At 39.0% G+C, this 24,501-nt stretch overlaps 1 protein-coding gene across 1 annotated transcript; it reads left to right on the plus strand.

Moving 5' to 3' along the window:
• The first annotated feature begins 6,630 nt into the window (after positions 1 to 6,630).
• On the plus strand, positions 6,631 to 8,493 carry LOC134368716 (probable ATP-dependent RNA helicase DDX53). Its single transcript, XM_063085123.1, has one exon. It carries the CDS (start codon positions 6,631 to 6,633, stop codon positions 8,491 to 8,493), a length of 1,863 nt encoding a protein of 620 aa, XP_062941193.1.
• Positions 8,494 to 24,501: the final 16,008 nt, after the last annotated feature.

Below are 24,501 nucleotides of genomic sequence, written 5' to 3' on the forward strand. Positions count from 1 at the left end.
CTACTAGAAAATTTAAAATTTCATCTGTTACTCACCTAATATTTCTATTGGACAGAGCCATGTGTAGATCTTAGCTTTGTCACTTGCAAATAAGAGGATTAGAAGAGATGCTCTCCAAGGTCAATCCTGTACACCTCTAAAATCCCATGATTCTAAGGATTGTTGTTTGGCTTATTTATAAAATGCAAATGATGTAGATAATACTGTTGCTCTTTCTACTTACCTACATCATAGCTACCAGAAATGGAATAGTCTTGGAAAGTCCTTCAAATGCCCAAAAATAGAGGCAAGGGATAATTGAAGGTTACCATTATTTTAAAAATGAATGCCAATATGTTAACATTGCCATAGGAAGCTGTTGGTAAGCAAGAATTCCTCCAAAGGAGTGAATTGCAGGTGCTAATCAGCTTACACTATTTTTTACTGTTTGTGTTGAAAGGAGAATTAATTACCTCAGTAGCCTCATTTTCTCATACCCCTAAATAATGCATATCCCCACTGTATGGAGAATAAACTAAATTTGATAGAAAAAGGCTTAATGCATAGCTAAATATAGCACTGTAATCTCCTTGAACAAACTCTCAGCACTCCCCTCCCACCTTTTAGACAGACTTTCCTTTTCTGAAACTGCTAATGAATGGTTCTTGTATCCTTGTGATTCGCTCCCTCAACCTACATCCTCCCACGTATTTTTAAAGACTATTAAAGTTCATTTTCTTCGAACATTCATAAGGAATTTTTCTGAAATCCATTGTCTCCTTAATGGAACAATTCCAATAATCTGCCCATGAAGTCTTGGTTTCATAGAAGCCTTGTTTAAAAATGAAGACAGTGCCTTTGAGCTTTAGGTACAAGATGTGAAGTTATAGCCCCATCACTGCAAAGTTCCCCAGTGGTCCAGCTGTCTCTCATCCCAATTGCTTCCCTTGCAATATACAGTTCTCCAACACTCCATGAAAAGGGCCTTCTTGAAAGTCATTGATGATTTCCTTTTCCCAGATTCGGTAGTCTGTTTACCTCATGTCCTTTTGAAGTATTTTACATTGTTTACTAAGCCTCCTCAACAAGTTCTCTTCCCTTATTTCCTATTATATTGATGCTCTCTTCTGACTCTCTTTAATCTTTCTTGTTCCTTGACCTGCCTTCCTGTTGCCCTCTTCTCATTATCTAGTCATATGAATTCTCTGGTTCTTTAAGACATTCTTAAACCTGTCTTTTATTTCTCTCTATTTCTTGAAATATTAATTCTCCCAGTTTCAACTAGAACTTCTATGCTGACCTCAAATCTCTCTTTCTGTCTTCTTGTCTGAACAACAGACCCAAATCTCTAGGCTTACTTAGCATTTTCACTTGCATGTCCCCACAATACCACAAACTGGACATGACTGAAACCAAACTCCTCTTCTTGACCTATAATTGGCTTCCCCTCCAACTTCCCTGTCAAATGGCTCCAAGATTCTCTGCTTCAACGAGTCTCCAACCTGGAAGACTGAGTCATCTTTAATTAAACACTCATCTTTAGAATAAGGCACCAAATCAAACTTTTTTTCCCTACAAACTAGAGTATGGTGGAGGAGATAAGATCTTCAAGCTAACCAGACCTGTGTTTAAATTTAGCTAAGTTATTTACTATAACTTTGCATGAACTTGGATATATTATGTAACACTTCTGAGCTTCAGTGTTTTCACATGAAGAAGGAGGAAAATACCTACTTCAGTATTGTTGTGATGATAAAATAAGATAATACATTAAAAACGTTTGGAATATAGTAGGACTAAAAAATGTTAGATGTTTCTCAGACCCCTTCCCTTTCCAGCTGTTTCTTTCTCTGAATTCCCACTGCCACACTCTGTTCAAGTCCCTCAGTCCAATGTACATGAAATATCTAAATCAAACCCCATTCATTACCCCACTTCCCTGCATTCTACTTTCTCCTTATGGACCTGGTTCCCTAATTAATGTCATATGATTCCTTTATCCAAAGTTTGCTACTTTTTTCATCATACTAATTTGACACTTCCTTTGTCTTTAAGGTTCCTGAAAGGTCCCTTCCTCCTCCTCTTCCTCTGACCCAAATCATCCTTCTCCATTTCCCCTTTCTCCTTAACCTGAATCTTCCACCCTAGACCTCCAGGCTTCCCTGAACTTTCCCCCAAGGCCACATTGGGTTTTCTTTCCCCTGAAAGTTTAACATCCTTCTATCTCTCATCTCATACCTCCTCTAGTGACAGATCAGACCTAACTCCCTTATAGGCCTTTACCTCAAGTTTCCATCCACCCAGACCTCCCTCCAGCCTGTAACCATGAGTAACAACTCATAGCACCCTGACTTGTGTTTGCTAATTGTCTTAGTCTGTTCAAGCTGCTATAAGAAAACACCACAGACTAGGTTGCTTATAAACAGTAGAAATGTATTTCTCACAGCTCTGGAGACTGGGAAGTCCAAGATCAAATCACCAGCAGACTCAGTGTTTGGTGAGGGCCTGCTTCTTGGTTCACAGCAGTCTTTTCACTGTAACCTCACATGGCAGAAAGGGCAAGGCGTCTCTCTTGAGCCTCTTTTATAAGGGCATTAATCCCATTCATGAGGGTTCTGCCCTCATGACCTAATCACCTCCCAAAGGCCCCACCTCCTCATACCATCATCTTGGAGGTTAGGGTTTCAACATATGAAATTTGGGGGGACACAAACATTCAGACCATACTAATGTTCTAGATCAATGCTTATAAGTACTTAGGTTTCATATACCAGTAACATTTCAAAGCCTAAACTTGCCACTGGCACTTGTTTTACACTCTTTCTTGCCCTAGGAAAAATCTTTTAAAATCACTTGTTATCTTCATTCCATTTTTAAAAGGATATTTTACAAAAAATAAAAGGCCATAATGTTAAAATAAAATAAAAAATTTAAATTGAATGAATTTATATTTGTGAAAAAAAAATTATTATCCTTAGTTTTTCATTTTGATGTGGACCAGAGGAAATTCTATTGGGGAAATCCTTGGACAGGCATTTGGTGACCTCCGTAGTTGTCTCTCAACACCTTTGATTCCTATACCATGGATAATTGACACTGGGAGAGTTCCTACTACGAACCAACTTCTGTATCTTTATATGTGTCTCTATGTGTGTATGGGATAGGTATTAGCATGCTATTCTACAGATAGCAAAACTAAGGCATAATAAGTTTGGAACTTGCTCAAGGACTCACAGAAAATAAGTGGTGGAAGTGAGATTTGAACCCAGTTATTTAGGCTCCAGTGTTCTTGACTGCTATCCCACACCGCTGCAACTTCTTTCAACTCTATGGTATGAGTATGGTTCTATGCACAAAATAAACACACCAGTATGTGCAATGATCATGGTAGTTTTTGCCATAATATATCACATCTTCTGAACAGAGTAATGGCCCGATATATGAAGAGTCTTCAAAAGGTTCATGAATAGATTCATATTATCTTTTATATTTTAATTCTATTTTCCTATGAACTTTTTGAAGTACACTCACATATCATCCCAAGAAGACTATTTCTGAAAAGGGTATTTATAAATTGTAAAGTGCTGTATGGATGTAAAATCTGCTATAATTAGTATAATCATCAACACCAACTAGAATTAAAAAAGTCAAGTTTTTCTTAGGTCATCAAAGAAGGTTTATTAAATAAAACACTATTTCTAAGGGAATCCCATCTACAATATTTTAGGCCAGCAGAATTAACTAATTTATAGGAGAGTTTGTGGAAATTAGAGTTATTGAAAATTAGCCCAATTCACTGCCTGCAGTATTTTACTACCTTGCTGTTGCCTATAAGGTCCTAGGGACCACCCTAAACAAAATGTTGGGTTGTCTTAAACACATTCTTGTCATTCCTTACATCACCTTTCTTCTTACCTTGAGACAAACTTTACCTAACCTTTACCAGAAACTCAATCCCTTCACTCTTTGTCTCTCTGCCCAACAAGAACCTCTTAGCCAGTTACTTCACTCGAAAGCATCTGACAACATCGCACTTTTGTGTTTTTTCAAGAGCATGTTAATAAAGTATCAAGATAAGCCACAGTGGTACATAGAGAGTGGTAACATTTCAGACACAAGGGATAAGCCTACTGTAGAGATATCTGGAGAAAAGAATGTTACACTGGTGGCCCTTAATTTAGATGACAACCAATGTTTCCAGCTGATAAGGTCCATCATAGGTGGTAATGAATGACACTGAAGGCACAATCCCTCTCTGTACCTGCAATACCCATAAAAGTCTCCTGTCAGTTCTATGTGATCCCAGTAATTCACCACAATGGATTTCACCTTAAAGTGCACTGCTCTCTACTTAAATTTTACAGCTACCCCTCTCCCAATAACATGACCTTCCTTCACTTCACTTTCAAGGCTTCTTCTATTCTTCCATATCACTCACATAAAACAACAGTAGAAGCAAGTCACCTTATAGCAAAGGAATACAAGCCCCTGTCCACAAGTCAAGGAATGGTTCTGGATTTATATCTCAATGATTTGCTGAATATAAATGCATTATTGAAAAGCCGATGGTATAAAGTCAGTAGCTTAGTTAATAGTAACACACCGATAGTGATTTCCTATATTTGACAAACAGATCACGGTAATGTGAGATGATAAGATTAGAAGAAACAAACAGGTTGAGGGGTATATGGGAATCCCCCTATACTGTGTGTGTGACTGTTCTGTAAATTTAAAAGTATTCCAAAGAATAAGTTTAGTCTAAAAATTGATGAGGAGGTCCATTGACCACTTCCTCTGGGAAACTTTCACTTAAGCAATTAATTTTCTCAATACTTGTAATTATCAGAGCTTTGGGACTATCTAATAAGCATGGTAACTTTATCAGAGGGAATATATGGTGCTGCATTTTCCAAACATATTTGGACAGAACCCTTTTTTCTTTCTTCAAAAAGTTTCTTTCCAGAAAAGTGCTGACATAGAGAAAGTTTTTCCCAACGTGTTACAGACTCTTATCTTATACTGGACCATGTTCAAATTTTAATCAGCATCTTTGTCTGAAGAGAGAAAGAAGCCATGAACATTAAATTGGCAGAAGATTTGAAACTAGGGATAATATGATGGATGAGAAAATAATCACTAAAATTAAACTTAATAGGCTACGTCAATTGACCAAGCTTAATGGGATGATTATAAAAGGATAAACATAGAGTTTACTTTTAGTTAAACAAATTAAAAACAAAAAATCAGCAGAGTAAGTTCAGGATGAAGAAGAACGGACTTAAGTGCCCATTATGTTACTACGAACAGCTTTGTGTCTCAGGAGATCTTAGGTCAAATTAGTAGAACTGCCATGCTCGGTGAAGAGGCCCTAAAAGTACTTTTATGGTAAGGCCATTTCTGCAGATCTTTTTTTTTTTTTAAGATCTATGTGCTGCATAAGAAAAGGTCCTCATTGAGACATTTCCAAAGCAGAGGGAACAGGATGATGTGGATCTGGGAAACTATGTCATAGCAAGAAATGTTGAAGAAACTCAAATGTTACCCTGATGAACAAACATCCTAACGGGATTTGACAGTGGTCCTTACATACACAGGGATACAAGGAGAATGAAATCTATTCTGTGTAACTTCAGAAGTCAGAAGAAGGATCTAAGGAAGCAAGTGGAAGCACATCATCTCTGTGACCATTAAACAGCCTCACAAAAGAATGAACATCCTTGAAATGAAGTGAGCTTCCTGCCTCTGGGATTGTTCAAATAGAAGCTGGATGCCCAGCTGTCCAGATTGCTGCCAGGTTGTCTTCTGCATTATACCTGATAAATGACTTCTACAGAACCTTCTAGTGCTAAGATCTCAGAATATATGAAACCACAGGGAAAGGGAAAAAATTAAGAGGCACCGAGAAGAATGACAAACCGCTGAAAACACCCCCAAAGGTCCCTCAGGCCGCACTCTGCCTCTCTTCTAACCATCATCCCTGTGATAATATCTGGAAACTGCCTGGACAAGTGCTGGGGTTTAGCTGAAGAATCAGAGGCAAAATGCCATCCCTGAGTATGTACCTGAGAGACCATTGATGGTATAATTTAATTTACACTAGAGGGCAGGGGAGTGATGAATTCCTCTAGACCAAGTATTGTTGATACTCCAGAAGAAATTTACCAAAACAAATAAACACATAAACACACAAGTATACAAACAAATAAGTTAATTTTTTAGAACTCTATTTTTTTCTCCTATGGAAATAATGGGCCTATAAAAAGTTCAATGTGTACAAATTTAAGGCCTGCTTCAAGGTTGCCCCCAAGCTGAGCCAGAACTATCATGACGAGAGTGAGAGTGAGCTGGACACTCAGGTCACAAAAGTTAGGAAGGCGCTCTCTCAGGGTCCTGTAATTGCTGGCAGGGTCAGCCCCTGAGAGGGAGTGCCTCTTTAAATGTACGTCACAGCCACCTGTTTACGTCACACTAGTCCCGGCCCCGTGATTGGTCAGGCATTCAACGCCCCTCCCCTCTGCAGCCTCAAACACTGGTTGCTTAGGTAACAGCCGCTTCAAAGCCTGCAGAGTGGGAGGCTGCAGACCAGACCTTCTCGCATCTCCTGACCGTATGTAGGCCAGAAGCTGGCACCAACACTACCTCTACCCTACAATGTCCCGGGTCCCGGACTGGAAGAGGGCAGAGCGTAGTCCAGGAGCTCCTGGGGCCAGCTGCGATGACAGAGGTGGCAGAGGCAGCAGTTGGAATGGCCCCTCAGGCGGTTTGGGTCCTAGAGCCGCAGGCTCCCATGAACCACCACTCTGCTTTAGACTGGAGAACCACCTGGTTGGCTCAGTCATTGGTCGTGGTGGGTCAAAAATAAAAGACCTACAGCGTTCGACAAACACTAAAATACAGATAAAAAAGGGGGATTGCGAAGCAGTAGTGAAAATTTTTGGCAGCAAAGATATGAAAGCAAAGGCCAAGGCAGCTATAGATACTCTTATTAAAAGACAAGAAAGGTACCGTTCAGAATCGGATGTGGATAATGCTGCGTCCCAACCTCCTGTTGGGAGAGACGTAAGCACAGTTAACGTTGTCAGAGAAGCTCCGCCATTGATGGATTTGGATCGTATTAAGGCAGAAGCCGTGGCGTGGGAAAAAAGAAAGTGGGCAGATTTACCACCAATTAAGAAAGACTTTTACACAGAATCCAAAGCTACAAGCTCCATGTCTAAAGAACAGGTAGACAAGTGGAGGAAAGAAAATTACAACGTAATGTGTGATGACTTGAAAGATGGTGAGAAGCGTCCCATCCCTAATCCAGCTTGTGAATTTGAGGACGCTTTCCGTCCGTACACAGAACTTATGAAAAGCATAACAAGGGCGGGTTTTCAAAAACCAACACCAATTCAGGCACAGGCATGGCCCATTGCCTTAAAAGGAGTAGATCTTATAGGAGTTGCCCAAACTGGCACAGGCAAAACATTGTCCTACTTAATGCCTGGGTTTATTCATCTTGATGGTCAACCGATATCTAGAGAACAAAGGAATGGACCTGGCATGCTAGTCCTCACTCCCACCAGAGAATTAGCTCTTCAGGTGGAAGCTGAATGTTCTAAATATTCATATAAAGGTCTGAAAAGTATTTGTATACATGGTGGTAGAAATAGAGAAGGACAAATTCAAGGCATTACCAAAAGTGTAGATATCATTATTGCAACTCCTGGAAGACTGAATGACCTGCAAATGAATAAGTTTGTTGACCTACGAAGCATAACCTACTTGGTCTTAGATGAGGCAGATAAAATGCTACATCTGGGGCTTGAGCACCAGATTAAGAAAATTTTGTTAGATGTGCGCCCAGATCGGCAGACTGTTATGACAAGTGCAACTTGGCCAGATTCTGTCCGTAGACTTGCACAGTCTTATTTGAAAGAGCCTATGATTGTTTATGTTGGCACTCTGGATCTAGTTGCTGTAAACACAGTGAAGCAAAATATAATCGTTACCACAGAAGCAGAAAAACGAGCTCTTATCCAAGAATTCCTAGAGAATATGTCACCAAAAGACAAAGTCATAGTGTTTGTCAACCGAAAATTTGTTGTTGATGACTTATCAAGTGATTTTGGTATCCAAGGCCTCCCTGTGCAATCACTACATGGTGACAGAGAGCTATGTGATCGAGAGGAAGCATTAGAAGACTTTAAAAGTGGAAAAGTGAAGATATTGATTACAACTGATTTAGTATCCCGAGGACTTGATGTTAACGATATCACACACGTATATAATTATGATTTCCCACAAAACATTGAAGAATATATCCACAGAGTAGGACGTACTGGACGAGCAGGAAAGACTGGAATGTCAATTTCCCTTATCACTCAAGATAATTCAAAGATTGCCAATGAATTGATTCAAATTCTGAAAAGAGCAAATCAGAGTGTCCCAGAAGATCTTGTAGCGATGGCCAAGCGATACAACTTCCATAAACAAAAAAAAGGGGACACAGAAAAAAGACCAGGAAAATCTTGAGGAAAACCCAAGAAGAATTATGTTTACATTGAAAAGTTGTACCAGCTACGGGAAGATTTAAGGCATGTTGAACATACACAGTATTCAAGATACATAAGAAAGTTATTGGAAACATACTGGCAGTTTGAAGACATAACTGATTCTTAAATAACTCTAAGCTTTCAATATTGTGTATGTTCTTTAATAAAAAAATGTTTTTAAAATGAGAGCACGAGATACTTCATGGGGAAAAATTGAATGCTATGTATTGGTAAAATCTTGTTTCTTTAATAGTCTGCCATGTCGATCTGTCTTAAAGACTTGGTAGAAGGCAGTGATGGTGCTTTTCTTGCTTTATAATAGTTGTGCTGAATTGCAGCATACATCGCTTTCATTAAGCTTATTCCAGTCAAAATATTCTCTCCCCAGCACCCCCAATGGTTGGTGCCACAGTAATCCCTAAACATATCTCCACTGTCGTTCCTGAATTATTTTTTAGTTCATTAGAAAATAAGTGCTAAATCTTCTAGAAGATTCTACAGTTCTATATTATCTGATAGATGTAACCAAGAGAACACGTGTCTGACTGTCTGGGAATCATATCCTTATGTGAATTCTGTCACTAACCACTGATTAGAAATTCCAGGGAGGTCACTTGTCTTCTCTAGGTCTCAATTTCTCCACTCATAAAATGGGATGGTTAGATTAAAAAAATTTGGGGTCTCCTTCACCTCTAAAATTTTGTGATATTATAAGTAAAATCGTGTACCCCAACTTTGTATTAACACCTTATAATCTAATCTAGGGAAAATTGCACCCTTGTGTAATAAATTGAACAAAGAAACCCTTTTTAAAGATCAGAAATACTTTCTGCATGTTTAGTAATTTTGTAATGTGACTGGCAGGTTTCTTTTTATTCTTTGCTTTTCTTTTCATCATATTTTGTTTTTAATTTTTAATTCAATTTGTCTTGAAAAGGTCAAAACCACATATACACACACACCAGAGGAAAAATTGAGTGTGAAAGAAAAATATATCATCTACTGGGGAAGATATAAAAAAATCAGATGACACTCTTGCCATAGGAACCCATTTTAGTAAAACTCTAATTTTGTTTATAATTCCATCTCTTATGCCTTACTTAGAAGCAACATACATCTCACAATTGCAAACAATATCGCCACAATGATGCAAAATAAATTCCAAAATTCAGTTTTCATGGAAACGTTGGAATTAGTTAAGACTTAACATTTCTGGCAAAATAAAGAGAAAAATGAATGCAACTGTCTTTTCCCACAGCTTGCTTGCCTTAGTTGTGAACACAAATAAGTCAGAAATTAAGAGAAAGAAAGAGTTAAACACTCTAGGCATAGGTATTTGAGGTTTAAAGTCTGCTTTTAAAGGTTTTATATATAGGCTCAATATCTCCTGATAAAATTAATAGCAATGGTTAACACATTTGAATGACATATACCAGGTGCTTAATCTCATAATTTCTAATATTCATAAGTAACCTACTCAATCATGTCTAAATAACAACAACAACAAAAACTATCACTCAGTGTCTGTGAGTAAGAAAAGTGTGCATTTCTTCTATAAGAAAAGGCTGAAAAGAAGAGACAGAAGAACGGTTCTTAACCAGGGGTACTTTGCTACCCAGGAGACCTTTGACAATATCTGAAGACAGTAATGGTTGCTACAACTTTGGGCGGGGGGTGAGGAACTACTGGCATCTAGTGGGTAGAAGTTGCTAAACACCCTGCAATCTATGGACAGTCCCACACAACAAAGAATTATCTGGCCTAAAACAATAGTGCTGAGATGGAGAATCCTTGAGAGACCATAAGAAAAACAAAAACAACCAGTTGCATAGTAACCAAGAAGGGGCTCCTTTGGGAACACAGGGGCCTGTTTAGAATAGGGAATGCACAAAGGGCAAAAGCCTTAAGTGCACAGAATGGGAACATTATGTGCTGAAAACAGCACATGCTGGAAACAGCAAAGATGTCCTGATTCATTAGTAGGAAACACTGAGATCATTTTCTGTCCTGTTCACACACTCCTTTCTGTACTTCTTTTAATACTATATTCAGCTTGTTACATGGCCAAGGTCTGGATACTACCACAGAAGATGAGACATGACCGAGCTCAGGGCTGCACCAGCTTTCTCCTTTCTTGCAGGAGTTAGCTTGGTGTAGTCCCTCTGGGCCTCTCATAGCTTTCAAATATTTGGGCTTTGAGTAATCCTTGCATCTCCATCACTGAAAGGATAGTGATAGACTCCAAAGGGGAAAAAAAAAATAGAGGGTTTCTAAGCTATATCTTATGGATTGTATAGAATAAAGCCCTACAAATTTCCTATCTTTGGTATAGTTGTATCAGCGGTCCTCCACCAGAGACAATTTTGTCAATGTCTAGATACAGATTTGGTTGTCACAACTTGGGGTGGTGGTGGTAGCATTGGCATCTCCTGGGTACCACTAAACACCCCACAATGCATAGGAGAGGCTCCCCACAACAGAGAATTATCTGGCCCAAATGTCAGTAGTGCCATGGTTGAGACACTGTGCAATAAATTCAGCAAAAAGAAACAAGCAACAACAGCAAATCAAACCTAGTTGTAGAGATAATGTATTAGTCTGTTTCTGTTGCTTATAACAAAATATACGGAACTGGGTATTTTATAAAGAAATTGAAATTTATTGCTGACAGTTTCTGAGGCTGGGAAGTCCAAAGTCCAAGGAACATATCTGGTGGTGGTGACAGTGACCCTTCTCATTGCAAGAAGCAGAGAGAGCAGAGATGAACCTCCTCAATCTCCTTTTAAAGCCCTTCAAACCATGCCCCTGACCACAATTATTAATCCATTCACTACAGCATGGTCCTGCAATCTAATCACCTCTTCAAGGCTCCATCTTTAAGTTACCATAATAGGATTTCCCACCCTCTTAACACCATCACAGGGGTGGGGGGATTCAAGGTTTGGGGGGTACAATCAATCCAAGGCAAAACCACGAAGGCACTTCAGGGAGGAAAACAAAAAGAGATTATATATTGTGCACTGTGTAATATAAACCCCCCTGTAAACATTCCTGTCTTTGTTGTAATCTGTGTTTCTGAACTGGAGTTGATTTTGTCCCCAGTTTGACATTTGGCAATGTCTGGAGACCGTTTTAGTTGTCCCTATCAGGGAGCAGAATTGCTACTGGCATCCAGCGGGCAGAAGTCAGCGATAAACACCCTATAATGCACCAGATAGCACCCTATGACAACTGATCTTTTGGTCTGAAATGTATGGTGTTGAGGTCAAGAAACTGGTTTACTTTGACCAATAAAGTTCTTGTGTGAGCAAATTGTTTCTCAGAAAGTCAAAGAAACACTGAGTTCTGCATCCAAATTGGAAGGGCTTGAAAACAAGGCACTGAACATGCACTGGCACAGGAGTGAAAGTATGAGGATTCAGCTGCCCTCAGAGTTTTTCCTATAAGATTCTTAGCATAGTGACTCACATTCAGTAGGTATTCCACAAATGTTAGATCCCTTTCACCCTCACTCTCCCATCACCCATTATATACTGCTTGTTCAGTATTCTGGGCGCTGCTCAGGCTATTTGCCCCGGTCTGGAATGTCCCTTTTCTTTCCTCTCTGCCAAGCCAAATCATAGTCATCATTCTGGGTCCAGCCAAAGTGCCACATTTTCCCTAAGTTCCTGTCTGCTCTCCTTCATTTCAAAACTTCTGTAGCTCTCCTTATCTAACAATAATGTTGACATTTATACTATACTAGTTTGCATTCCGACAGAGACAACTTTGAAAAATTCAAATGAATTAAGAGGAATTGCACAATCAGGTATTTAAATACATTATAAAAGTACAATACTTAAAACATTTTTATCCCATGTGATTGACAAACTGTGAGAGAGAACTGTCCAGAGATAAATCTGTATATAAATAAGGTATGTAATAAAGGTGAAATTTTAAATCAGAAAAGAAAGGAAAGTCTATTCTAAACTAACTAAATAAAATAAATAAATGAAAGTTATGTGATACATGCCAGAACAATTGATTAACAAAATTCTCCTACCATTAAAAAGTAATCCACACTAGATTCTTGCTCTTTATAAAAGAGAAAAGAACTTGAAGCTTACATAGGAAAATAATTTCTGATATCAAAATGGAAAATAATTTCTAAACATAAAAGCAAACACAGAAAATTAATAGGTTTGACAACATAAAATTGAAAATCTTCTTAATGTCAAAAGTACCATCAAAGACACAGGAAACACCAGAATAATAATTTTAAATATATAACACAATCATAGTTATTTATATTTAACATACAGAGCTTTTTACAAAGAAAAAAAAGATGAATCCCAAAATAGAAATTTGGACAGAAATGTAAAAGACAATTCACCAGAAAAGTGAAGAGTAATTGTGTTAAAAAGTGCTTGACTTCTTTATAGTGAAAGGAATAAAAATTAAACCAATGACATAACTTTTTCTCTGGAAAATTGGGCTAAGATTAGAAAAAAAAAAAAAAAACCCTGAAAATACCTAATGCTATAAAACATGCAGGGAAATAAACACCAGTAAATTACAATTTGGCATAATTATATTCCTTGGAAAGATAGTTGAAATTATGGATAAAATCTGTATATGTTTAATAGACTTTGCCCCAGTAATGTTACTTCTAGACATTTACCTTAATAAGATAATCACATATATACCAATATTTATGTACAAGGCTTAAAGTGTTAATTTAAGTAATTTTTAAAAAAAACCCGAGGTCCAATGATAGGGCACTAGTTAAATAAATTGCAGCATATCTATTCCTGATTTGGAAGAATAGAAATCATTTTCTTAAAGAATGTTTAAGGAGTGGAGACCCGTGTGGCACTGGGGCTCACTCTTAGGCCCCAGAGGGAAGTGCCAACAGCTGCAGCAGCCTCTGAGGTGAGCTCAGACCTGCATGGCACCAGGGCTCAGTCCTAGGCCCCAGAGGGAAGCGCCCATAGGCCCAGCAAGTGCAGAGGTGAGCCGAGATCCATGTGGTACTGGGAGCTCAGTCTATGGCCACAGATTCTATAACAGGAGTCAAGGTGATGTTATATAGCAACTGCCGCACCTACTGTCACTGCAAGGACAGTTCACCACCACAGTACCAGCCAGGGCCACTCTAAAGGCAACCTGCTGCTCACTTGACTACATAGATATAAGAAGGGTCACTAGTAGAGCCTGAAAATAGAGGAAGAAGTCTTTATCCTCATAGATAACCCCAGAGTAGTAGAAGAAGCAAGTCCTCTACCAGATGACCAAACATCAATGAAAAAATACTAGAACTACAAAAAAACAAGAAGATATGACACCACCAAAGGAATACAGTAATGCTCAAATTTCAGACCCCATAGAACATGGAATCCTTGAAATGTCTGAAAAGGAATTCTGAGCAATGATCTGAAGAAAAATCAAAGAGGTAAAAGAAGACTCAATTAGAGAACACAATGAAACAAGAAAAAATGTCCAGAACAGGAAGGAGGAAATTTACAAAGAGATTGATACCTTAAAAAAAGAGTGTAGCAGAGCTCCTAGAAATGAAAGACTCAGTCAATAAAATAAAAAACATAACAGAGAGGTGAGCAGCAGGCTAGAGCAAGCAGAAGAAAGAATTTCAGATATCGAAGATGGTCTTTTTGAAATAACCCAGGCAGACCAAAAAAAAAAAAAAAAAAAAAAAAAAAAAAAGGGAAAGAATTTAAAATATGAAAAAAAATTAAGAGAGACAGCAGACAAACTCAAGTGCTCTAGCATCCAAATTGTGGGTATTTCAGAAGGGCTGGAGAAAGGAAAAGATATTGAAAACTTCAATAACAGAAAACTTCCCAGGTGTAGGGGGAGATGCAGACCTTCAGATCCAGGAAGCTCAAAGGTTGCCAAACAGATTCAATCCAAAAAGATCCTCTCTGAGAAACATTATCGTCAAATTTGCAAAGCTCAAAGACAAAGAGAGAATTCTAAAAGCAGCAAGAGAAAAATGACAAGTCACCTATAAGGGAACCCCTGTCAGACTAACAGCAGACTTCTCAACTGAAACCCTACAGGCCAGAAGAAAGTGGAATTATATATTCAAAATACTGAAAGAAAAAAATTGCCAGCCAAGAATTCTTTACCCAGCAAGGCACTCCTTAAGAAATGAGGGAGAAATAGTGCATTTCTCAGAGAAACAAAAATTCTGGGAGTTCACTACTGCACGACTAGGCCTGTAAGAATTTCTCAAGGGAGTCCTGCATCTGGAATCCGAAGAACAATATTCACTATCATGAATATACAAGAAAGAGAAAAACCTGATGTTAAAACAAAAATGCCAGTGAGAAAGAGAAAGAAGCTAAATCATGCCACCTCAAATTTCCAGCTAACACTGAAGAAGAGAAATAAAAGGGGAAGTAATGATCAAAAGATATTTGAATCACCTAAACAAAAAGCAACTAAATGACAGGAATTAAACAATACTTGTCAATAACTACCCTAAATGTGAATGCATTAAACTTCCCATCAAAAGACACAGACTGATTGATTGGATTAAAAAGCTAGACCCAAGTATATGCAGTCTTCAAGAGACCCACCTCATCTGTAGACGCACACAGAGACTAAAGGTGAAGGGATGGAAAAGGATATAACATGCAAATTGAAACCATAAATGAGCAGGAATAGCTATTCTTATATTGGATAAAATAGACTTTAAACCAAAAAACATAAAAAGAGACAAAGAAGGCCACTGTATAATGATAAAAGGATCTATCCAGCTCGAAGACATAACAAGCATAAATATGTATGCACTGAATATGGGAGCACTCAGATGCATAAAGCAAACACTCTTAGACTTAAAGAAAGAAATAGGACCTAATACATTAATGGTGGGTGACCTGAACACCCCTCCCCCAGTATAGGACAGATCTTCCAGGCAACAAATCAACAAAGAGACACCAAATTTAAACTACACCTTAAACCAACCAGACCTGTCAGATATATACAGAACTTTTCACCCAACAACCAAAGAATATACTTTCTTCTCATCAGCACATGGAACATTCTCCAGGATAGACCACATATTAGGTCACAAATCTAGTCTCAGCAAATTTAAATAAATTGAAACATCCCAAGTATCTTTTCAGACCATAACAGACTAAAACTGGAAATTAATAACAAGCAAGACTCTGGAAACTATATAAATAGATGGAAACTAAACAATAGGCTCCTGAATGACCTATGGATCCAAGAAGAAATCAAACAGGAAATCAAAAAATTTCTTGAAACTGATGAAAATAAAGACACATCATACCAAAACCTGTGGGATACTACAAAAGCAATACTCAGAGGGAAATTTATTGCAATAAATGCTTACATCAAAAGAATGTAAAGACTTCAAATAAATGACCTAACCCTATACCTCAAAGAACTAGAAAAACAGCAACAATCTAATCCTAAAGGTAGTAGACAGAGAGAAATAATTAAGTTCAGAGCAGTACTAAATGAAATAGAGACCCAAAAAGCAATGGAAAAGATCAACAAAACAAAAAGCTTATTTTTTCAGAAGATAAATAAAATAGACAAACCATTAGCTAGGTTAACAAAATAAATAAAAAAAAAAAAAAAAAAAAAAAAAAATAAATAAATAAAAGAAGAGAGAAGACCCAAATAACAAAAATTAGAAATGAAAAGGGGGACATTACAACCAATAGCACAGGAATATGAAGAATCATTAGAGAATATTATAAACAACTGTATGACAACAAAAATGAAAACCTGGAAAATATGGATAAGTTTCTGGACACATACAAACTACCCAGACCAATTCAAGAAGATATAGAAAACCTGAACAGACCGACAACAAACAACGAGATTGAAGAGGTAATCAACAATATTCCAACAGAGAAAGGCCTCCAGGTCTGGGTGGCTTTACAGCTGAATTAATACCAATTCTCCTAAAACTATTCCAAAAAACTGAGACAGAAGCCACTCTCCCAAACTCATTCGATGAGGCCAACATAACTTTGATACCAAAACCAGATAAAGAAACCAAAAAAAGAAAATAACAGGCCAATATCTTTGATGAACATAGACGCAAAAATCCTCAATAAAATATTAGCAATCAGAATACAGAAACACACTAAAAAAATTAAAAACCATGATCAAATAGGATTCATCCCAGTGACGCAAGGATGGTTCAACATATGAAAGTCAACACACTCAACAAACATCATGTTTGATGTTGATACATCACATCAGCAAACTCAAGGATAAAAACCATATGATTATCTCAATAGATGCTGAAAAATCATTTGACAAAATTCAATATCCCTTCGTGAGAAAGACCCTCGACCAATTAGGTATAGAAGGAAAGTATCTCAACACAATAAAAGCCATCTATGACAAGCCCACAGCCAGTATCATTCTGAATGGGGAGAAACTGAAGGCTTTTTCTTTTTCTTTTTTTTTAATTTTATTTTGTCGATATACATTGTGGCTGATTATTGCTCCCCATCACCAAAACCTCCAACCCTTCTCCCTCCCCCCCTGCCCCCCAACAATGTCCTTTCTGTTTGCTTGTCGTATCAACTTCAAATAATTGTGGTTGTTTTATCTTCTCCCCCCACCCCGGTTTGTGTGTGTGTGTGTTTGTGTCTGTGTGTGTGTGTGTGTGTGAATTTATATATTAATTTTTAGCTCCCACCAATAAGTGAGAACATGTGGTATTTCTCTTTCTGTGCCTGACTTGTTTCACTTAATATAATTCTCTTATGGTCCATCCATGTTGATGCAAATGGCAGTATTTCATTCGTTTTTTAGCTGAGTAGTATTCCATTGTGTAGATGTACCACATTTTCTGTATCCACTCATCCGATGATGGGCATTTGGGCTCGTTCCAACTCTTGGCTATTGTAAAGAGGGCTGCGATGAACATTGGGAAACAGGTATACCTTCGACTTGATGATTTCTATTCCTCTGGGTATATTCCCAACAGTGGGATAGCTGGGTCGTATGGTAGATCTATCTGCAATTGTTTGAGGAATCTCCATACCATTTTCCATAGAGGCTGCACCATTTTGCAGTCCCATCAACAATGTATGAGAGTTCCTCTTTCTCCGCAGCCTCGTCGCCAGCATTTATCGTTCATAGTCTTTTGGATTTTAGCCATTCTAACTGGGGTGAGATGGTATCTCAATGTGGTTTTGATTTGCATTTCCCGGATGCTGAGTGATGTTGAGCATTTTTTCATATGTCTGTTGGCCATTTGTATATCTTCCTTAGAGAAATGCCTACTTAGCTCTTTTGCCCATTTTTTAATTGGGTTGCTTGTTTTCTTCTTGTACAGTTGTTTGTGTTCCTTATATATTCTGGATATTAATCCTTTGTCAGATATATATTTTGCAAATATTTTCTCCCACTCTGTTGGTTGTCTTTTAACTCTTTTAATTGTTTCTTTTGCTGTGCAGAAGCTTTTTAGTTTGATATAATCCCATTTGTTTATTTTTCCTTTGGTTGCCCGTGCTTTTGGGGTCGTATTCATGAAGTCTGTGTCCAGTCCTATTTCCTGAAGTGTTTCTCCTATGTTTTCTTTAAGAAGTTTTACTGTTTCAGGGTGTATATTTAAATCCTTAATCCATTTTGAGTTGATTTTAGTATACGGCGAGAGGTATGGAGCTAGTTTCATTTTCCTGCTTATGGATATCCAGTTGTCCCAGCACCATTTGCTGGAGAGGCAGTCCCTTCGCCACTGAATAGGCTTGGTGCCTTTGTCAAAGATCAGCTGACAGTAAGTGTGTGGGTTGATTTCTGGATTCTCTATTGTATTCCATTGGTCAGTGTGTCTGTTTTTATGCCAGTACCATACTGTTTTGGTTATTATAGCTTTGTAGTATAGCTTAAAGTCAGGTAGTGTTATGCCTCCAGCTTTATTTTTTTTGCTCAGCATTGCTTTGGCTATGCGTGGTCTTTTATTGTTCCATATAAATGTCTGAATAGTTTTTTCCATTTCTAAGAAAAATGTCTTTGGAATTTTGATGGGGATTGCATTGAATTTGTATATCACTTTGGGTAGTATGGACATTTTCACTATGTTGATTCTTCCAATCCAAGAGCATGGGATATCTTTCCATCTTCTTGTATCCTCTCTAATTTCTCTCAGCAGTGGTTTGTAGTTCTCATTATAGAGATTTTTCACCTCCTTGGTTAACTCAATTCCTAAGTATTTTATTTTTTTGGTGGCTATTGTAAATGGGCAGGCTTTCTTGATTTCTCTTTCTGCATGTTCACTATTGGAGAAAAGAAATGCTACTGATTTTTGTGTGTTGATTTTGTATCCTGCTACTGTGCTGAAATCATTTATCAATTCCAGCAGTTTTTTTGTAGAGGTTTTAGGCTGTTCGATATATAGGATCATGTCATCTTCAAACAGGCACAGTTTGACTTCATCTTTTCCAATCTGGATGCCCTTTATTTCCTTCTCTTCTCTGATTGCTCTGGCTAGTACTTCCAACACTATGTTGAATAGGAGTGGTGAGAGTGGGCACACTTGTCTAGTTCCTGTTCTTAAAGGAAAAGCTTTCAGCTTTTCCCCATTCAGGATTATATTGGCTGTGGGTTTGGCATATATGGCTTTAATTATGTTGAGATACTTTCCCTCTATACCTAACTTATAGAGGGTCTTTGTCATGAATGAGTGCTGAACTTTATCAAATGCTTTTTCAGCATCTATAGAGATGATCATATGGTCCTTGTGTTTGAGTTTATTAATATGGTGTATCACATTTATTGATTTGCATATGTTGAACCAACCTTGCATCCCTGGGATGAATCCCACTTGATCGTGATGAATAATTTTACGTATGTGTTGCTGTATTCTGTTTGCTAGTAATTTAGTGAGGATTTTTGCATCTATATTCATCAAGGATATTGGCCTGTAGTTTTCTTTTTTGGTTATATCTTTACCTGGTTTTGGTATCAGGAGGATGTTTGCTTCATAGAATGAGTTTGGGAGATTTGCGTCCGTTTCAATCTTTTGGTATAGTTTGTAAAGAATCGGCGTCAATTCCTGTTTGAATGTTTGGTAAAATTCTGCTGTGAATCCATCTGGTCCTGGGCTTTTCTTTGTTGGGAGCCTTCTGATAACAGCTTCAATCTCCTTTATTGTTATTGGTCTGTTCAAATTTTCTACGTCTTCACGGTTCAGTTTCGGGAGCTTGTGTGTGTTCAGAAATTTATCCATTTCCTCCAGATTTTCAAATTTGTTGGCGTAAAGTTGTTTATAGTAGTCTCGAATGATTCCTTGTATTTCAGATGAATCAGTTGTAATATCGCCTTTTTCATTTCTAATTTTTGTTATTTGAGTCTTCTCTCTTCTTTTTTTTGTTAGCCATGCTAATGGTTTGTCAATTTTATTTATCTTTTCAAAAAACCAACTTTTTGATTCGTTGATCTTTTGAATTGTTTTTTGGTTTTCAATTTCATTCAGTTCTGCTCTGATCTTAATGATTTCTTTCCGTCTGCTAACTTTAGGTTTGGATTGTTCTTGTTTTTCTAGTTCTTTAAGGTGAAGTGTTAGTTTGTTCACTTGCCATCTTTCTATTCTTCTGAAGTGAGCGTTTAATGCAGTAAATTTTCCCCTCAATACTCCTTTTGCAGTATCCCACAGGTTTTGGTATGATGTATCATTGTTTTCATTAGTTTCAATAATTTTTTTGATTTCCTGCTTGATTTCTTCTTGGACCCATATGTCATTAAGTAGAATGCTGTTTAATTTCCATGTGTTTGTATAGTTTCCAGAGGTTCGTTTGTTATTAATTTCTAGTTTTAATCCATTGTGGTCTGAGAAGATACATGGGATAATTGCAATTTTTTTGAATTTATTGAGACTTGATTTGTGACCTAATATGTGATCTATCCTGGAGAATGATCCATGTGCTGATGAATATTCTGAGGTTGGTGGGTGGACTGTTCTGTAGATATCTGCCAATTCCAATTGGTCTAGAGTCTTGTTTAGATCTTGTGTTTCTCTACTGATTCTTTGCCTAGGTGATCTGTCTAATATTGACAGTGGGGTGTTCAGGTCCCCTGCTATTATGGTATTAGTGTCTATTTCCTTCTTTAGGTCTAATAGAGTTTGTTTTATAAATCTGGCTGCTCCAACATTGGGTGCATACATATTTATGATTGTTATGTCTTCTTGATGGATCAGTCCTTTTATCATTAAGTAGTGTCCCTCATTGTCTCTTTTTATGGTTTTTAGTTTAAAGTCTATTTTGTCAGATATAAGAATAGCTACTCCAGCTCATTTTTCTTTTCTGTTTGCATGGTAAATCTTTTTCCATCCTTTCACTCTTAGTTTGTGTGAATCTTTATGGGTGAGGTGGGTCTCTTGTAGGCAGCATATAGTTGGGTCCTGCTTTTTGATCCAGTCAGCCAGTCTGTGTCTTTTAATTGGGGAATTTAAGCCTTTTACATTAAGAGTTGTTATTGAAAGGTGTTGATTTATTCCTAGCATTTTATTGGTTGTTTGGTTGTCTTAGGTGTCTTTTGTTCCTTGCTTTCTGATTTACTGTTTGGTTTCTGTGTTTGTTGGTTCCTTAGGTTGTAGATAGCATTTTTGTTTGTTTTTTTCTCTTCATGAATGCCATTTTTATTATATTAGTGGGTTTTGATTTTTCTTGGGTTTTTATGGCAGTGGTAGTTATTTTTCAGGAACCAAACCCAGTACTCCCTTGAGGATTTCTTGTAAGGGTGGTCTTGTGGTAGTGAACTCCCGCAGTTTTTGTTTGTCTGAGAAATATACTATTTGCCCCTCATTTAGGAAGGATAGCCTTGCAGGGTAGAGTATTCTTGGCTGGCAATCTTTGTCTTTTAGTATTTTGAAAATATCATCCCATTCCTTTCTAGCTTTTAGGGTTTGTGATGAAAAGTCTGATGTTAACCTGATTAGGGCTCCCTTATAGGTGATTTGACGCTTCTCTCTTGCAGCTTTTAAGATTCTCTCTTTGTCTCTGAGTTTTGCCAATTTGACTATGACATGTCTTGGAGAAGGTCTTTTTGGGTTGAATACATTAGGAGATCGTTGAGCTTCCTGGATCTGAAGATCTGTGATTTTTCCTATACCTGGGAAGTTTTCTGCCACTATTTTGTTGAATATGTTTTCAATGGAATCTCCATTTTCCTCCCCTTCTGGAATACCCATGACTCGGATATTTGATCGCTTATGGTTGTCTGATATCTCTCTCAGATTTTCTTCAATATCCTTGATTCTTTTTTCTTTCTTTTTGTCTGCTTGTGTTATTTCAAACAGCCCATCTTCAAGTTCAGAGGTTCTCTCTTCAACTTCGACAAGCCTGCTGGTTAAACTCTCCGTTGTGTTTTTTATTTCGCTGAATACCTTCTTCAGTTCTGCAAGTTCTGCTACATTTTTTTTCAGGACATTGATTTCCTTGTACATTTCCTCTTTCAGATCCTGTATACTTTTCCTCATTTCATCATGATGTCTAGCTGAGTTTTCTTGTATCTCATTCAGTTTCCTTAGAATTATCACTCGAAATTCCTTGTCAGTCATTTCAAGGGCTTCTTGTTCTATAGGATCTAGAGTTTGAGATTTATTAACTTTTGGTGGTGTACTTTCTTGATTTTTTGTATTTCTGGTATCTTTTTTTTGGTGTTTGTTCATTGTGGCCGGGGGTTTCACAGTCCACCGGTTTGAGACTAATGACTAACTAGGGTGTTGCTGTGGTTGCCAATTTCGTATGGTTCCCTCCGTGACTGCTCAGTTGGCCTCTAGTGCCTTGTGTGTGTGGTTGCCTCGGGTCTTGGGCTTCTCCGGGGAGCCACCTTTCTGGTCAGCTTGGACTCTGCTGGGCTGGTGGATCACGTACCACAGGGTGTGTGATCTCTGTTAAGCTTTCACATCCTGTGCAGGACTTCTCCCTGTTCCGTGTGCTCTGGCCCAGGCTGTTAGATCGTGCAGTGGCGACCCCACCGGGTGTGTGGTTTCTGTCGAGTCTCCGCCTCCCTGGCCGCACATCTCCCCACTCTGTGCGCACTGTGCTGGGCTGGGGCGTGTCTTCTGCACCCCTCGCCTATCAGCTGGGCCTTCAAGACCCTGCTCAGCACCACCTCGCCCAGGAAGTCTACCAGGTTTCTGCTGGGCACAGGCGACCGGTCTCTCTGGGTGCCTTTGTAGCACTATGTAGATCTTTCTCGGCTCTTGTTCACCTTTGTATCCCCCCAGTATAAACCGAGTCTAGCGCCCAACAGCAGCCTAGTCTCCGGCAGGTTCAAGCGGACCTGGGAACTCTCCTACCACACTATTCCCAACCAGAAATTCGTTAGGCTTTTATCCAAACTGGTGGCCGCAGGGATGGTATCTACCTCCCAGTAACAGGGAGTTTACCTGGGGCCGGAGTCCAGGGTATGGTGGAGTGACAGTAGGCCCGCCCGTACTTCCTTGCCCTCCCAATTCTGGCCGGGGATGCCCCCCTCCACCAGCCCCACCAGAGAACCACGGAGGGAGTGGGAGCGGAGGCCGGTCCGCAGGCTCCGGAAAGCCCGGCGCCAGGCCAAGCAAGTGGGAGGGTTCAGTGATGGCCGAGCAGGGTGGAGCTGCCCGCACCTGGGAAAATGGAGGCAGCACCAGGCGGTGAGTGGCCTGGTGGTGCAGGCAGGAGCCACGTGGGCATCCACCCCCCGAACAGAGCTGTGCCAGGGGTCACTCACAGTGCTGTGCCAGGTCGGGTGCTCGCTCTCTGTCTCTGATTTGCCGCCTTTCCCAGTTCTCCGCCGCTGCCGCCTCAGGCTGTTCAGTCGCGGCGCGACTCGGGCGGTCCCAGGAATCTTCTTTAATGCCGGCCTGAAACCTCGAATCCTGAATAGGGCCGCTGGCCGCCTTCAGCGCGGCCCCGGTCTCCGGGATCCTGGCTGCATCCACAGCAGCCCTGGCACCGTGTTCCCTGTTTCGAGACTCGCTTTTGCAGCTAAGAAACAGTTCTTTTCCTGCTCCACACTTCAAAGCTGTTGCCTGTAAATGAGGCAGCCTCTCCTGCCGGGGGCAAAGTGGCGGTCACCCCCCACGACCGGTCAGCAGCAGCAGTCCTCCCTTAAGAGATGGCGAGAGGAAGGTCCACAAGTTTCCCGGCTGATTGAGGCCCAGTGGCCGCCTTTTCCACCTCAGCTACTCTGCGCCAGCCGCCGCAGCCGCCGCCATCTTGAAAAGCATGTGAAGGCTTTTTTGTTAAGAACAGGAACAAGACAAGGATACCCACTCATGCCACCTCTGGTACTAGCCAGAGCAATCAGGCAAGAGAAAGAAATAAAGGGCATCCAGATTGGAAAAGATGAAGTCAAACTGTCCCTATTTGCAGATGACACGATCCCATACATAGAAACATCTAAAGACTCTATCAAAAAGCTCCTAGAGCTGGTTAATAATTTCAGTAATGTTGCAGGATACAAAATAAATCCCTCAAATCAGTTGCATTTATATTCTCCAATAATGAACTAACAGAAAGAGAAATCAAGAAAGTAAGCCAAATTTCAATTGTCACAAAAATATAAAATACCTAGGAACCAATTTAACCAAGGAGGTGAAAGATCTCTACAATGAGAACTACAAGCCACTACAGAAAGGAATTAAAGAAGACACAAAAAGATGGAAAGATATTTCCTGCTCCTGGATTGGAAGAATTAACATTGTAAAAAGGTCTATATTACCCAGAGCAATCTACAGATTCAATGCAACCCCCATCAAAATACCAATGACATTCTTCACAGAAATGGAAAAACAATCTTAACATTCATATGGAATCACAAAAGACCCTGAATAGCCAAAGCAATCCTGAGCAAATAAATAAATAAATAAATAATTAAAGCTGGAGGCATAATACTACCTGACTTCAAATTATACTACAAAGCTATAGTAACCAAAACAGCAAGTACTAGCATGAAAAAATAGACAGGTAGACCAGTGGAGTAGAATAGAGAACCCAGAAATCACCCC

Source organism: Cynocephalus volans, chromosome X (assembly GCF_027409185.1).
Source record: "Cynocephalus volans isolate mCynVol1 chromosome X, mCynVol1.pri, whole genome shotgun sequence".
NCBI lineage: Eukaryota > Metazoa > Chordata > Mammalia > Dermoptera > Cynocephalidae > Cynocephalus > Cynocephalus volans.

Coding starts and splice junctions, on each gene's coding strand:
- LOC134368716 (XM_063085123.1), top strand. CDS start 6,631: ATGTCCCGGGTCCCGGACTGGAAGAGGGCAGAGCGTAGTCCAGGAGCT.